The 17,344-nt window shown below is 41.9% G+C and overlaps 1 protein-coding gene across 1 annotated transcript in view; it reads right to left on the bottom strand.

The window, feature by feature from the left end:
• Positions 1-1,035: 1,035 nt before the first annotated feature.
• Positions 1,036-17,344, bottom strand: part of LOC137309877 (NACHT, LRR and PYD domains-containing protein 5-like) — a gene marked incomplete at its 5' end in the record, with an annotated part of 115,776 nt that continues 99,467 nt past the window's right edge. Inside the window, one exon of the mRNA XM_067977892.1 lies at positions 1,036-1,698. Coding sequence (XP_067833993.1) covers positions 1,611-1,698 — 88 coding nt within the window. The remainder of the gene's footprint in view (positions 1,699-17,344) is intronic.

Raw genomic sequence — 17,344 nt, 5'->3', positions numbered from 1 at the left:
ATAGGATGCCCCTCCTTCTGTCCACCTCTTGCACCAAAACCTCCAGTGTATCAGCAGAGAACCTTGGTCCACGCACTCTCACAGGCCTGGCAGATCGGCAGATTGGTGAGGTCTGGTGTGCAGATTGGAGGATGGGGGATTTAGTGGTGCGCAACCTTTATTCAATGTTTTAACATAACTCATCAGTGTATAAACATAGGGATGGGATCTGCATCTGTGTTTCACGTGTGCGATGTCTCATCTCCGTTCAGACTCCGTGCAGACAGTTGACTGTTATTTTTACTGAATAACAGGCACCGTCTACCTTTAAGAGATTTTAAGGGACAGACTCCCTTTAAGGGATTGGGACTCCCCCTGTTGATGGAATCTACTTCAATCATCGTGCAAGGCCTGGATTTCAACGCTGCTTGAAGGTGAGCACTGAGGCTGAACGAAGTTTCCGTCGTGCCTGCGCAGGGGCCATTGGGCGCGGGTTAATAGTGGATCATGCTACCCACGCCCAATAATAGGCCTTAGCGAATCTTTTCCCCATAACCTTAAAAATAGTCCTGGTACTTCAGGGGCGATGTTAGGAAGCACTTCACCCAAAGGGGAGTGGAAATCTGGAACTCTATCCCCAAGAACAGGCTGAGGTTGGGGGTCAATTGAAAATTTCACTAGATTATTGTTAGAATTTTTTTTTTTATTCGTTCATGGGATGTGGGCATCGCTGGCGAGGCCGGCATTTATTTTCCATCCCTCATTGCCCTTGAGAAGGTGGTGGTGAGCCGCCTTCTTGAACTGCTGCAGTCCGTGTGGTGAAGGTTCTCCCACAGTGCTGTTAGGAAGGGAGTTCCAGGATTTTGACCCAGCGACGATGAAGGAACGGCGATATATTTACCGTTTACTAAAATGGTACCGGGGATGAGGGACTTCAGTTCTGTGGATAGACTGGAGAAACTGGGATTGTTCTCCTGAGAACAGAGAGAAGGTTAAGAGAAGATTTGATCGAAGCATTCAAAATCATGAAGGGTTTTGATGGAGTTATAAGGAGAAACTGTTTCCAGTGACAGGAGGGTCGGTAACCAGAGGACACAGATTTAAGGTGATTGACAAAAGAGCCAGAGGCGACATGAGGAAACATTTTATGCAGCGAGTTGTGATCTGGTATTCACTGCCTGAAAGGGCGGTGGAAGCAGATTCAATAGTAACTGTCATAAGGGAATTGGAGAAATACTTGAAAGGAAAACAATTACAGGGCTATGGGGAAAGAGCAGGGGAGTGGGAATAATTGGATAGCTCGTTCAAAGAGCCGGCACAGGCACGATGGGCCGAAGAGCTTCCTCTTGTGCTGTAACATACTACGATACTATGACTGAGGCAGCAGTTACCAGTCTGATACTGTGCACAGCCGTCCTTCATAGCACACATACAGCAGGGTCGTCATACAGTCCACAAGTGCAGGGACACTCTCAGTTCCAAATCCTCGGGGGAATCTTCAGGCTGGTTCTTCTTCCCAGAGTGATTAACAATTTGACCAACAATTTATATCCATCCTGCTCCATTCACGGGCCACTGAAACCAATCTGATCAACATCGGGACTTCTTACATTGAAACGCATTTCACTCCATTAGAAGAAGACTTGGAGCTTGGGCCTGGTCTTCCTCAGCTCCTCCAGTGCTTTGCACCCTTCAGAACTGAAACAATTCGCTTGTAACCTGTAAAAAAAAAAGGGGGCAAAAATATACCAATAAATTAACAGGGGATTTGTGGAATAACTTTTAGATTGGGTACGGTAGCATAGTGGTTATGTTACTGGGCTAGGAATCTAGAGGCCTGGACTAAAATCCAGAATCATGAGTTCAAATCCCGCCACAGCAGCTGGCGAATTTAAATTCAATTAATTAATTAAATTCAATTAATTAAATAAAAATCTGGAATTAAAATACTAGTATCAGTAATAATGGCCATGAAACGACCGGATTGTCGTAAAAACCCATCTGGTTCACTAATGTCCTTCAGGGAAGGAAACCTGCCGTCCTTACCCGGTCTGGCCGATATGTGACTCCAGACCCACAGCAATGTGATTGATTCTTAATTGCCCTCTGAAATGGCCTAGCAAGCCACTCAATTGTAAAATCTCGCTACGAAAAGTCATAATAAGAATAAAACCGGACGGACCACCCGGCATCGGACCACTAGGCACCGGACACGACAACGGCAAAACACCAAGCCCAGTCGACCCTGCAAGGTCCTCCTTACTAACATCTGGGGACTTGTGCCAAAATTGGGAGAGCTGTCCCACAGACGAGTCAAGCAACAGCCTGACATAGCCATACTCACAGAATCATATCTTTCAGCCAACGTCCCAGACTCTCCCATCACCATCCCTGGGTATGTCCTGTCCCACCGGCAGGACAGACCCACCAGAGGTGGCAGTACAGTGATATACAGTCAGGAGGGAGTGGCCCTGGGAGTCCTCAACATTGACTCTGCACCCCATGAAATCTCATGGCATCAGGTCAAACATGGGCAAGGAAACCTCCTGCTGATTACCACCTACCGTCCTCCCTCAGCTGATGAATCAGTCCTCCTCCATGTTGAACACCACTTGGAGGAAGCACTGAGGGTAGCAAGGGCACAAAATGTACTCTGGGTGGGGGACTTCAATGTCCATCACCAAGAGTGGCTCGGTAGCACCACTACTGACCGAGCTGGCCGAGTCCTGAAGGACAGAGCTGCTAGACTGGGCCTGCGGCAGGTGGTGAGCGAACCAACACGAGGGAAAAACTTACTTGACCTCGTCCTCACCAATCTTCCTGTCGCAAATGCATCTGTCCATGACAGTATTGGTAGGAGTGACCACCGCACAGTCCTCGTGGAGATGAAATCCCGTCTTCGCACTGAGGACACCATCCAACGTGTTGTGTGGCACTACCACCGTGCTAAATGGGATAGATTCAGAACAGATCGAGCAGCTCAAAACTGGGCATCCAAGAGGTGCTGTGGGCCATCAGCAGCAGCAGAATTGTATTCCAGCACAATCTGTAACCTCATGGCCCGGCATATTCCTCACTCTACCATTACCAACAAGCTAGGGGATCAACCCTGGTTCAATGAGGAGTGTAGAAGTGCATGCCAGGAGCAGCACCAGGCGTACCTAAAAATGAGGTGCCAACCTGGTGAAGCTACAGCTCAGGACTACATGCATGCTAAACAGCAGAAGCAACATGCTATCGACAGAGCTAAGCGATTCCACAACCAACGGATCAGATCAAAGCTCTGCAGTCCTGCCACATCCAGTCGTGAATGGTGGTGGACAATTAAACAACTAACGGGAGGAGGAGGCTCTGCAAACATCCCCATCCTCAATGATGGCGGAGTCCAGCACGTGAGTGCAAAAGACAAGGCTGAAGCGTCTTCAGCCAGAAGTGCCGAGTGGATAATCCATCTCAGCCTCCTCCCGATATCCCCACCATCACGGAAGCCAGTCTTCGGCCAATTCGATTCACTCCACGTGATAACAAGAAATGGCTGAGTGCACTGGATACAGCAAAGGCTATGGGCCCTGACAACATCCCAGCTGCAGTGCTGAAGACTTGTGCTCCAGAACGAGCTGCGCCTCTAGCCAAGCAGTTCCAGTACAGCTACAACACTGGCATCCACCCGACAATGTGGAAAATTGCCCAGGTATGTCCTGTCCACAAAAAGCAGGACAAATCCAATCCGGCCAATTACCGCCCCATCAGTCTACTCTCAATCATCAGCAAAGTGATGGAAGGTGTCGTCGACAGTGCTATCAAGCGGCACTTACTCACCAATAACCTGCTCACCGATGCTCAGTTTGGGTTCCGCCAGGACCACTCGGCTCCAGACCTCATTACAGCCTTGGTGCAAACATGGACAAAAGAGCTGAATTCCAGAGGTGAGGTGAGAGTGACTGCCCTTGACATCAAGGCAGCATTTGACCGAGTGTGGCACCAAGGAGCCCTAGTAAAATTGAAGTCAATGGGAATCAGGGGGAAAACTCTCCAGTGGCTGGAGTCATACCTGGCACAAAGGAAGATGGTAGTGGTTGTTGGAGGCCAATCATCTCAGCCCCAGGGCATTGCTGCAGGAGTTCCTCAGGGCAGTGTCCGAGGCCCAACCATCTTCAGCTGCTTCATCAATGACCTTCCCTCCATCATAAGGTCAGAAATGGGGATGTTCGCTGATGACTGCACAGTGTTCAGTTCCATTCGCAACCCCTCAGATAATGAAGCAGTCCGAGCCTGCATGCAGCAAGACCTGGACAGCATCCAGGCTTGGGCTGATAAGTGGCAAGTAACATTCACGCCAGATAAGTGCCAGGCAATGACCATCTCCAACAAGAGAGAGTCTAATCACCTCCCCTTGACATTCAACGGCATTACCATCGCCGAATCCCCCACCATCAACATCCTGTGGGTCACCATTGACCAGAAACTTAACTGGACCAGCCATATAAATACTGTGGCTACGAGAGCAGGTCAGAGGCTGGGTATTCTGCGGCGAGTGACTCACCTCCTGACTCCCCAAAGCCTTTCCACCATCTACAAGGCACAAGTCAGGAGTGTGATGGAATACTCTCCACTTGCCTGGATGAGTGCAGCTCCAACAACACTCAAGAAGCTCGACACCATCCAAGATAAAGCAGCCCGCTTGATTGGCACCCCATCCACCACCCTAAACATTCACTCCCTTCACCACCGGCGCACTGTGGCTGCAGTGTGTACCATCCACAGGATGCACTGCAGCAACTCGCCAAGGCTTCTTCGACAGCACCTCCCAAACCCGTGACCTCGACCACCTAGAAGGACAAGGGCAGCAGGCGCATGGGAACAACACCACCTGCACGTTCCCCTCCAAGTCACACACCATCCCGACTTGGAAATATATCGCCGTTCCTTCATCGTCGCTGGGTCAAAATCCTGGAACTCCCTTCCTAACAGCACTGTGGGAGAACCGTCAGCACACGGACTGCAGCGGTTCAAGAAGGCGGCTCACCACCACCTTCTCGAGGGCAATTAGGGATGGGCAATAAATGCCGGCCTTGCCAGCGACGCCCACATCCCGTGAACGAATAAAAAAAAAAGATTAAATGACATGGAAATTATATTATGGATTATCTACGTCAAGGTAATCAAAATTATATGTGCATAATTTCGACTGACTATTTATTTTTCAAACTCTGTTTACCATAATCCTTGTCTTTATCTTGACCCTTGTCTCAGTCTCCCTCTCTGTGTCTATCCACATCTCCCTGTCTTCATCTCACCATCACACAATTTCTATCTCTCCATCTTCCATATGTCCAACTCAATCTCATCATTCCCATTAATCTTTCAAACTCTGTCGCTGCCTCCCTCCCTCTGAATTCAATTCTGTCTCTATCACATCATTTCTTTGTTTCTCATTCGATCTCCATCTCTGTTTCGTTCCCTGTATATAATGTCTCCATCTCTGTCCCTGTATTTAATGTCTCCATCTTAACCTCTGTATATAATTTCTCCATCTCTATCCCTGCATATAATGTCTCCATCTCTAACCCTGTACATAATGACTGCATCTCTAACCCTGTATATAATGTCTCCATCTTTATCCCTGTATATAATGTGTCCATCTCTATCCCTGTGTATAATGTCTCCATCTCAATCTCTGTATATAATGTCTCCATCTTTATCCCAGTATATAATGACTCCATCTCCATCCCTGTAATAAATGTCTCCATCTCTATCCCTGTATTTAATGTCTCCATCGCTATTTCTGTAAATAATATATCCATCTCTATCCCGATATATAATGTCTCCATCTCAAACCCTGTATGTAATGTCTCCATCTCTATCTCCTTAAACTGTCTCCAAATCTATCCCTGTATATAATGTCAACATCTCTAGCCCTATATATGATTTGTTCAACTCTCTCTCTGTACATAATGACAGCATCTCAATCTCTGTATATTGTCTCCATTTCTATCTCTGCATATAATGTCTCCATCTCTATCCCTGTATATAATGTCTCCATCTCTATCCCTGCACATAATGTCTGCATTCTATCCCTGAATATAATGTCTCCATCTCAATTCCCATATATAATGTCTCCATCTCTATCTCCGTATAGTGTCTCCAACTCGATCCCTGAATATATTGTCACCGTCTCTATCCCTGCATATAACGTCTCCATCTCTATCCCTGTACATAATGTCTGCATCTCTATCCCTGTACATAATGTCTGCATCTCTATCCCTGTACATAATGTCTGCATCTCTATCCCTGTACATAATGTCTGCATTCTATCCCTGCATTTAATGCCTCCATCTCAATTCCTGTATATAATGTCTCCATCTCTATCCCTTTCCATAATGTCTCCATCTCGAACCCAGCATATAAAGTCTCCATCTCCATCCCTTCATATAATGTCTCCATCTCTATCCCTGTATATAATATGTCCAACTCCATCCCTGAATATAATGTCTCCATCTCCATCTCTGTATATAATATCTCCATCTCTATCTTCGTGTATAATGTCTCCATCTCTATCCCTGTACATAAAGTCTCCATCTCAATCCCTGTATATAATGTCTCCATCTCTATCTCTGTATAATGACTCCATCTCTATCCCTGAATATAATGTCACCATCTCTATCCCTGTATATAATGTGTCGAACTCTATCCCTGTCCATAATCTCTGAATCTCTATCTCTGTTTAGTGTCTCCATCTCTTTCCCTGTATATAATGTGTCCATCTCTATACCTTTAAATAATGTCTCCATCTCGAATCCAGTATATAATGTCTTCATCTCTATCCCTGTATATAATGTGTCCAACTCTATCCCTGTATATAATGTCTCCATCTCTATCTCTATATATAATGTCTCCATCTCAAACCCTGTATGTAATGTCTCCATCTCTATCTCTGCAGACTGTCTCCATATCCATCCCTGTCTATAATGTCAACATCTCCAGCCCTGTATATGATTTGTCCAACTCTATCTCTGTACATAATGTCTGCATCTCTATTTCTGTATAGTGTCTCCATCACTAACCCTGCATATAATATCTCCATCTCTATCCCTGTATATAATATCATATCTCTATCCCTGTATGTAATGTCTCCATTTCTATCCCTTTATATAATGTATCCATCTCTATCTCTGAATATATTGTCTCCATCTCAATCCCTGTATATAATGTCTCCATCTCTGTCCCTTTATATAATGCCTCCATCTCCATCTCTGTACACAATGTCTCCATCTCTATCCCTGTATATGATGTCTCCATCTCTATCCCTGTATGTCATGTCTCCATCTCTATCCCTGTATATAATGTCTCCATCTCTATCCCTGTTCATAATGTCTCCATCTCTATCGCTGCATATAACGTCTCCATCTCGATCCCTGGAAACAATGTCTCCATCACTGTCCCTGTATAGAATGTCCACATCTCTGTCTCTGTATATAATGTCTCCATCTCTATGCCTTCATATAATGTCTCCATCTCTATCCCTGTGTATGATATCTCCATCTCTCTCCCTGTATATAAAGTCTCCATCTGAATCACTGTATGAATCATCTCCATCTCTACCACTTCATATAATATCACAATCTCTATCTCTGTTTATAATGTCTGCATCTGTATCCCTGTATATGATGTCTCCATCTCTTTCCCTGTTTAGAATGTCTCCATCTGTATCCCTGCATATGATGACTCCATCTCTATCCGTGTATATCATGTCTCCATCTGTATTCCTGTTTATAACGTCACCATCTCTAAACTTGTACACAATGTCCCCATCTCTATCACTGCATATAATGTCACCATCTCTAAACTGGTACATAATGTCCGCATCTCGCTCCCTGTTGAAAATGTCTCCATCTCTATCCCTGTATTGGATGTCTCCATCTCCATACCTGTTTATAATGTCTCCATCTCTATCCCTGTATATCATATCTCGATATCAATCCCTGCATATAATGTCTCCATCTCTATCCCTGTATATACTGTCTCCATCTCTATCCTTCAAAAGAAGGTCTCCATCTCTATCCCTGTATATATTGTCTCCATCTCTCTCCCTGGATATAATGTCTCCATCTCAATCCCTGTACATAATGCAAACATCTCTGTCCCTGTATGGAATGTCACCATCTCTATCCCTTTATATAAAGTCTCCATCTCTATCCTTGTATATGATGTCTCCATCTCTATCCGTGTATATTAAGTCTCCATCTCTTTCCCTGTGTATATTATCACAATCTCGATCTCTGTTTCTAATGTCTCCATCTCCATCCCTGTATATAATGTCTCCATCTCTACCCCGGTATGTAATGTCTCCATCTCTATCCCTGTATATAATGTCTCCATTTCTTTCTCTGTAAATAACGTCTCCATCTCTATCCCTGTATCGACAGTCTGCATCGCTAACCCTCTATATAATGTCTCCATCTCTATCCCTGTATATGATGTCTCCATCTCTGTCCATGTATATGTTATCACAATCTCTGCCGCTGTATATATAATCACAATCTCTATCACTGTTGATAATGTCTGCATCTCTATCCCTCTATCTGTTGTCTCCATCTCTATCCCGGTATGTAATATCTCCATCTCTAAACTTGTACATAATGTCCCCATCTCTATCCCTGTATATAATGTCTCCATCTCTATCCCTTTATATAATTTCTCCATCTCTATCCCTGTATATAATATCTCCATCTCTATCCCTCGAAAGAAGGTCTCCATCTCTATCCCTGCATATAATGCCACCATCTCAATCCCTGTAAATATTGTCTCCATCTCTAACCTTGTTTATAATGTCTCCATCTCTATCCCTGAAGATATTGTCTCCATCTCTATTCCTGTATATAATGTCCCCATCTCTATCCCTGTGCATAATGTCTCCATCACTATCCCTCGAAAGAAGGTCTCCATCTCTATCCCTGCATATAATGTCTCCATCTCTATCCGTGTATATAATGTCTCCATCTCTATCCGTGTAGATAGTGTCTCCATCTCTATACCTGTACATAATATCTCCATCTCTATCTCTGTTTATAATGTCTGAATCTCAATCTATTTATTGTGTCCCCATCTCTATCCATGAATATAATGTCTCCATCTCGATCTCTGTTTCTAATGTCTCCATCTCTATCCCTGTACATAATGTCTCCATCTCTATCCATTTATATGATGTCTCCATCTCTATCCCTGCATATAATGTCTCCATCTCTATCCCTCTGAAGAAGGTTTCCATCTCTATCCCTGTATATAATGTCTCCATCTCTATCCCTGTTTATAATGCCTCCATCCAAATCCCTGTATATATTGTCTCCATCTCTATCCCCGTTAATAATGTCTCCATCTCGATCCCTGTATATAATGTCTCCATCTCTATCCCTGTTAATAATGTCTCCATCTCGATCCCAGTATATAATGTCTCCATCTCTATCCCTGTATATAATGTCTCCATCTCTATCCCTGTATATAATGTCTCCATCTCTATCCCTGTATATAATGTCTCCATATCTATCCCTGCATGTAATGTCTCCATCTCCATTCCAGTATATAATGTCTCCATCTTTTTCCATTTATATAATGTCTCCATTACTATCCCTGTATATAGGGACTCCACCTCTATCCCTGTATATAATATCTCCATCTCTATCTCTGTGTATAATGTCTGCATCTCAATCTATGTATTGTGTCCCCATCTCTATCCCTGAATATAATGTCTCCATCTCGATCTCTGTTTCTAATGTCTCCATCTCCATCCCGGTATATAATGTCTACATCACTACCCCTGTATGTAATGTCTCCATTTCGATCCATTTATATGATGTCTCCATCTCTATTCCTCTGAAGAAGGTCTCCATCTCTATCCATGTTTATAATGCCTCCATCCAAATCCCTGTATATATTGTCTCCATCTCGATCCCCGTTAATAATGTCTCCATCTCGATCCCTGTACATAATGTCTCCATCTCTATCCCTGTTAATAATGTCTCCATCTCGATCCCAGTATATAATGTCTCCATCTCTATCCCTGTATATAATGTCTCCATCTCTATCCCTGTTAATAATGTCTCCATCTCGATCCCTGTATATAATATCTCCATCTCTATCCCTGTATATAATGTCTCCATCTCTATCCCTGTTTATAATGCCTCCATCTCTATCCCTGTTTATAATGTCTCTATCTCTATCCCTGTAGAAAATGTCTCCATTTCTATCTCTGTACATGATGTCTCCATCTTGAACCCAGTGTTAGAAGTCTCCATCTCTATCCCTGTATATGATGTCTCCATCTCTATCTCTGTACATAATGTGTCCATCTCTATCCATCTATATATTGTGTCCATCTCTATCTATCTATATAATGTCTCCATCTCTATACCTTTATATAATGTCTCCATCTCGAAACCTTTATATAATGTCTCCATCTCCATCTCTGTATATAATGTCTCCATCTCTATCCCTCCATATAATGTATCTGACTCTATCCCTGTATATAATGTCTCGATCTCAATCGCTGTTCATAATGTCTTCATCTCTATCCCGGAATATAATGTCTCCAACTCTATCCCTGTATACAATGTCTCCATCTCAATCCCTGCATGTGATGTCTCCATCTCTATCTCCGTAAAGTGTCTCCATATCTATCCCTGTATATAATGTCAACATCTCTCGCCCTGTATATGATTTGTTCAACTCTCTCTCTGTACATAATGTCTGCATCTCTATCTCTGTATTGTGTCTCCATCGCTATCGCTGGAGATAATGTCTCCATCTTGAACCCTGTGTATAAAGTCTCCATCTCTATACCTTTATATAATGTCTCCATTTTATCCCTGTATATAATGTGTCCAACTCTATCCCTGCATATAATGTCTCCATCCCTATCTCTGTATAGTGTCTCCATATCTGTCCCCGCATATAACGTCTCCATCTCAATGCCGGAATATAATGCCTCCATCTCAATCTCTGTATATAATGTCTCCATCTCAATGCCGGAATATAATGCTTCCATCTCTATCCCTGAATATAATGTATCCATCTCTATCCCTGTATACTGCCTCCATCTCTATCCCCGTATATAATGTCTCCATATCAATCTCTGTATATAATGTCTCCATCTCTATTCCTGTATATAATGTGTTCAACTCTATACCTGTACATAATGACTGCATCTCTCTCCCTGGATATAATGTCTCCATCTCAATCCCTGTACATAATGCAAACATCTCTGTCCCTGTATGGAATGTCACCATCTCTATCCCTTTATATAAAGTCTCCATCTCTATCCTTGCATATGATGTCTCCATCTCTATCCGTGTATATTAAGTCTCCATCTCTTTCCCTGTGTATATTATCTCAATCTCGATCTCTGTTTCTAATGTCTACATCTCCATCCCTGTATATAATGTCTCCATTTCTTTCTCTGTATATAACGTCTCCATCTCTATCCCTGTATCGACAGTCTGCATCGCTAACCCTCTATATAATGTCTCCATCTCTATCCCTGTATCTACTGTCTCCATCTCTATCCCTGTATATCATGTCTCCATCTCTATCCTTGTATACAATGTCTCCATCTCTACCCTGTTACAATGTCTCCATCTCTATCCCTGTATATGATGTCTCCATCTCTGTCCATGTATATGTTATCACAATCTCTACCGCTGTATATAAAATCACAATCTCTGTCACTGTTGATAATGTCTGCATCTCTATCCCTCTATATGTTGTCTCCATCTCTATCCCGGTATGTAATATCTCCATCTCTAAACTTGTAAATAATGTCTCCATCTCTATCCCTTTATATGATTTCTCCATCTCCATCCCTGTATATAATGTCTCCATCTCTATCCCTCGAAAGAAGTTCTCCATCTCTATCCCTGCATATAATGTCTCCATCTCTATCCCTGTTTATAATGCCTCCATCTCAATCCCTGTAAATATTGTCTCCATCTCTAACCTTGTTAAAAATGTCTCCATCTCTCTCCCTGAAGATATTGTCTCCATCTCTATCCCTGTAGATAATGTCTCCATCTCTATCCATTTATATGATGTCTCCATCTCTGTCCCTGTATTTAATGTCTCCATCTTAACCTCTGTATATAATTTCTCCATCTCTATCCCTGCATATAATGTCTCCATCTCTAACCCTGTACATAATGACTGCATCTCTAACCCTGTATATAATGTCTCCATCTTTATCCCTGTATATAATGTGTCCATCTCTATCCCTGTGTATAATGTCTCCATCTCAATCTCTGTATATAATGTCTCCATCTTTATCCCAGTATATAATGACTCCATCTCCATCCCTGTAATAAATGTCTCCATCTCTATCCCTGTATTTAATGTCTCCATCGCTATTTCTGTAAATAATATATCCATCTCTATCCCTATATATAATGTCTCCATCTCAAACCCTGTATGTAATGTCTCCATCTCTATCTCCTTAAACTGTCTCCAAATCTATCCCTGTATATAATGTCAACATCTCTAGCCCTATATATGATTTGTTCAACTCTCTCTCTGTACATAATGACAGCATCTCAATCTCTGTATAGTGTCTCCATTTCTATCTCTGCATATAATGTCTCCATCTCTATCCCTGTATATAATGTCTCCATCTCTATCCCTGCACATAATGTCTGCATTCTATCCCTGAATATAATGTCTCCATCTCAATTCCCATATATAATGTCTCCATCTCTATCTCCGTATAGTGTCTCCAACTCGATCCCTGAATATATTGTCACCGTCTCTATCCCTGCATATAACGTCTCCATCTCTATCCCTGTACATAATGTCTGCATCTCTATCCCTGTACATAATGTCTGCATCTCTATCCCTGTACATAATGTCTGCATCTCTATCCCTGTACATAATGTCTGCATTCTATCCCTGCATTTAATGCCTCCATCTCAATTCCTGTATATAATGTCTCCATCTCTATCCCTTTCCATAATGTCTCCATCTCGAACCCAGCATATAAAGTCTCCATCTCCATCCCTTCATATAATGTCTCCATCTCTATCCTTGTATATAATATGTCCAACTCTATCCCTGAATATAATGTCTCCATCTCCATCTCTGTGTATAATATCTCCATCTCTATCTTCGTGTATAATGTCTCCATCTCTATCCCTGTACATAAAGTCTCCATCTCAATCCCTGTATATAATGTCTCCATCTCTATCTCTGTATAATGACTCCATCTCTATCCCTGAATATAATGTCACCATCTCTATCCCTGTACATAATGTCTGCATCTCTATCCCTGTACATAATGTCTGCATCTCTATCCCTGTACATAATGTCTGCATTCTATCCCTGCATTTAATGCCTCCATCTCAATTCCTGTATATAATGTTTCCATCTCTATCCCTTTCCATAATGTCTCCATCTCGAACCCAGCATATAAAGTCTCCATCTCCATCCCTTCATATAATGTCTCCATCTCTATCCTTGTATATAATATGTCCAACTCTATCCCTGAATATAATGTCTCCATCTCCATCTCTGTGTATAATATCTCCATCTCTATCTTCGTGTATAATGTCTCCATCTCTATCCCTGTACATAAAGTCTCCATCTCAATCCCTGTATATAATGTCTCCATCTCTATCTCTGTATAATGACTCCATCTCTATCCCTGAATATAATGTCACCATCTCTATCCCTGTATATAATGTGTCGAACTCTATCCCTGTCCATAATCTCTGAATCTCTATCTCTGTTTAGTGTCTCCATCTCTTTCCCTGTATATAATGTGTCCATCTCTATACCTTTAAATAATGTCTCCATCTCGAATCCAGTATATAATGTCTTCATCTCTATCCCTGTATATAATGTGTCCAACTCTATCCCTGTATATAATGTCTCCATCTCTATCTCTATATATAATGTCTCCATCTCAAACCCTGTATGTAATGTCTCCATCTCTATCTCTGCAGACTGTCTCCATATCCATCCCTGTCTATAATGTCAACATCTCTAGCCCTGTATATGATTTGTCCAACTCTATCTCTGTACATAATGTCTGCATCTCTATTTCTGTATAGTGTCTCCATCACTAACCCTGCATATAATATCTCCATCTCTATCCCTGTATATAATATCATATCTCTATCCCTGTATGTAATGTCTCCATTTCTATCCCTTTATATAATGTATCCATCTCTATCTCTGAATATATTGTCTCCATCTCAATCCCTGTATATAATGTCTCCATCTCTGTCCCTTTATATAATGCCTCCATCTCCATCTCTGTACACAATGTCTCCATCTCTATCCCTGTATATGATGTCTCCATCTCTATCCCTGTATGTCATGTCTCCATCTCTATCCCTGTATATAATGTCTCCATCTCTATCCCTGTTCATAATGTCTCCATCTCTATCGCTGCATATAACGTCTCCATCTCGATCCCTGGAAACAATGTCTCCATCACTGTCCCTGTATAGAATGTCCACATCTCTGTCTCTGTATATAATGTCTCCATCTCTATGCCTTCATATAATGTCTCCATCTCTATCCCTGTGTATGATATCTCCATCTCTCTCCCTGTATATAAAGTCTCCATCTGAATCACTGTATGAATCATCTCCATCTCTACCACTTCATATAATATCACAATCTCTATCTCTGTTTATAATGTCTGCATCTGTATCCCTGTATATGATGTCTCCATCTCTTTCCCTGTTTAGAATGTCTCCATCTGTATCCCTGCATATGATGACTCCATCTCTATCCGTGTATATCATGTCTCCATCTGTATTCCTGTTTATAACGTCACCATCTCTAAACTTGTACACAATGTCCCCATCTCTATCACTGCATATAATGTCTCCATCTCTAAACTGGTACATGATGTCCGCATCTCGCTCCCTGTTGAAAATGTCTCCATCTCTATCCCTGTATTGGATGTCTCCATCTCCATACCTGTTTATAATGTCTCCATCTCTATCCCTGTATATCATATCTCGATATCAATCCCTGCATATAATGTCTCCATCTCTATCCCTGTATATACTGTCTCCATCTCTATCCTTCAAAAGAAGGTCTCCATCTCTATCCCTGTATATATTGTCTCCATCTCTCTCCCTGGATATAATGTCTCCATCTCAATCCCTGTACATAATGCAAACATCTCTGTCCCTGTATGGAATGTCACCATCTCTATCCCTTTATATAAAGTCTCCATCTCTATCCTTGTATATGATGTCTCCATCTCTATCCGTGTATATTAAGTCTCCATCTCTTTCCCTGTGTATATTATCACAATCTCAATCTCTGTTTCTAATGTCTCCATCTCCATCCCTGTATATAATGTCTCCATCTCTACCCCGGTATGTAATGTCTCCATCTCTATCCCTGTATATAATGTCTCCATTTCTTTCTCTGTATATAACGTCTCCATCTCTATCCCTGTATCGACAGTCTGCATCGCTAACCCTCTGTATAATGTCTCCATCTCTATCCCTGTATCTACTGTCTCCATCTCTAACCCTGTATATCATGTCTCCATCTCTATCCTTGTATACAATGTCTCCATCTCTACCCTGTTTATAATGTCTCCATCTCTATCCCTGTATATGATGTCTCCATCTCTGTCCATGTATATGTTATCACAATCTCTGCCGCTGTATATATAATCACAATCTCTATCACTGTTGATAATGTCTGCATCTCTATCCCTCTATCTGTTGTCTCCATCTCTATCCCGGTATGTAATATCTCCATCTCTAAACTTGTACATAATGTCCCCATCTCTATCCCTGTATATAATGTCTCCATCTCTATCCCTTTATATAATTTCTCCATCTCTATCCCTGTATATAATGTCTCCATCTCTATCCCTCGAAAGAAGGTCTCCATCTCTATCCCTGCATATAATGCCACCATCTCAATCCCTGTAAATATTGTCTCCATCTCTAACCTTGTTTATAATGTCTCCATCTCTATCCCTGAAGATATTGTCTCCATCTCTATTCCTGTATATAATGTCCCCATCTCTATCCCTGTGCATAATGTCTCCATCACTATCCCTCGAAAGAAGGTCTCCATCTCTATCCCTGCATATAATGTCTCCATCTCTATCCGTGTATATAATGTCTCCATCTCTATCCGTGTAGATAGTGTCTCCATCTCTATACCTGTACATAATATCTCCATCTCTATCTCTGTTTATAATGTCTGAATCTCAATCTATTTATTGTGTCCCCATCTCTATCCATGAATATAATGTCTCCATCTCGATCTCTGTTTCTAATGTCTCCATCTCTATCCCTGTACATAATGTCTCCATCTCTATCCATTTATATGATGTCTCCATCTCTATCCCTGCATATAATGTCTCCATCTCTATCCCTCTGAAGAAGGTTTCCATCTCTATCCCTGTATATAATGTCTCCATCTCTATCCCTGTTTATAATGCCTCCATCCAAATCCCTGTATATATTGTCTCCATCTCTATCCCCGTTAATAATGTCTCCATCTCGATCCCTGTATATAATGTCTCCATCTCTATCCCTGTTAATAATGTCTCCATCTCGATCCCAGTATATAATGTCTCCATCTCTATCCCTGTATATAATGTCTCCATCTCTATCCCCGTATATAATGTCTCCATCTCTATCCCTGTTAATAATGTCTCCATCTCGATCCCTGAATATATTGTCACCGTCTCTATCCCTGCATATAACGTCTCCATCTCTATCCCTGTACATAATGTCTGCATCTCTATCCCTGTACATAATGTCTGCATCTCTATCCCTGTACATAACGTCTGCATCTCTATCCCTGTACATAATGTCTGCATCTCTATCCCTGTACATAATGTCTGCATCTCTATCCCTGTACATAATGTCTGCATTCTATCCCTGCATTTAATGCCTCCATCTCAATTCCTGTATATAATGTCTCCATCTCTATCCCTTTCCATAATGTCTCCATCTCGAACCCAGCATATAAAGTCTCCATCTCCATCCCTTCATATAATGTCTCCATCTCTATCCTTGTATATCATATGTCCAACTCTATCCCTGAATATAATGTCTCCATCTCCATCTCTGTGTATAATATCTCCATCCCTATCTTCGTGTATAATGTCTCCATCTCTATCCCTGTACATAAAGTCTCCATCTCAATCCCTGTATATAATGTCTCCATCTCTATCTCTGTATAATGACTCCATCTCTATCCCTGAATATAATGTCACCATCTCTATCCCTGTATATAATGTGTCGAACTCTATCCCTGTCCATAATCTCTGAATCTCTATCTCTGTTTAGTGTCTCCATCTCTTTCCCTGTATATAATGTCTCCATCTCTATACCTT

This window comes from Heptranchias perlo, unplaced genomic scaffold (assembly GCF_035084215.1).
Source record: "Heptranchias perlo isolate sHepPer1 unplaced genomic scaffold, sHepPer1.hap1 HAP1_SCAFFOLD_188, whole genome shotgun sequence".
Classification (NCBI taxonomy): domain Eukaryota; kingdom Metazoa; phylum Chordata; class Chondrichthyes; order Hexanchiformes; family Hexanchidae; genus Heptranchias; species Heptranchias perlo.
This window is presented reverse-complemented; position numbering and strand designations above follow the sequence as displayed.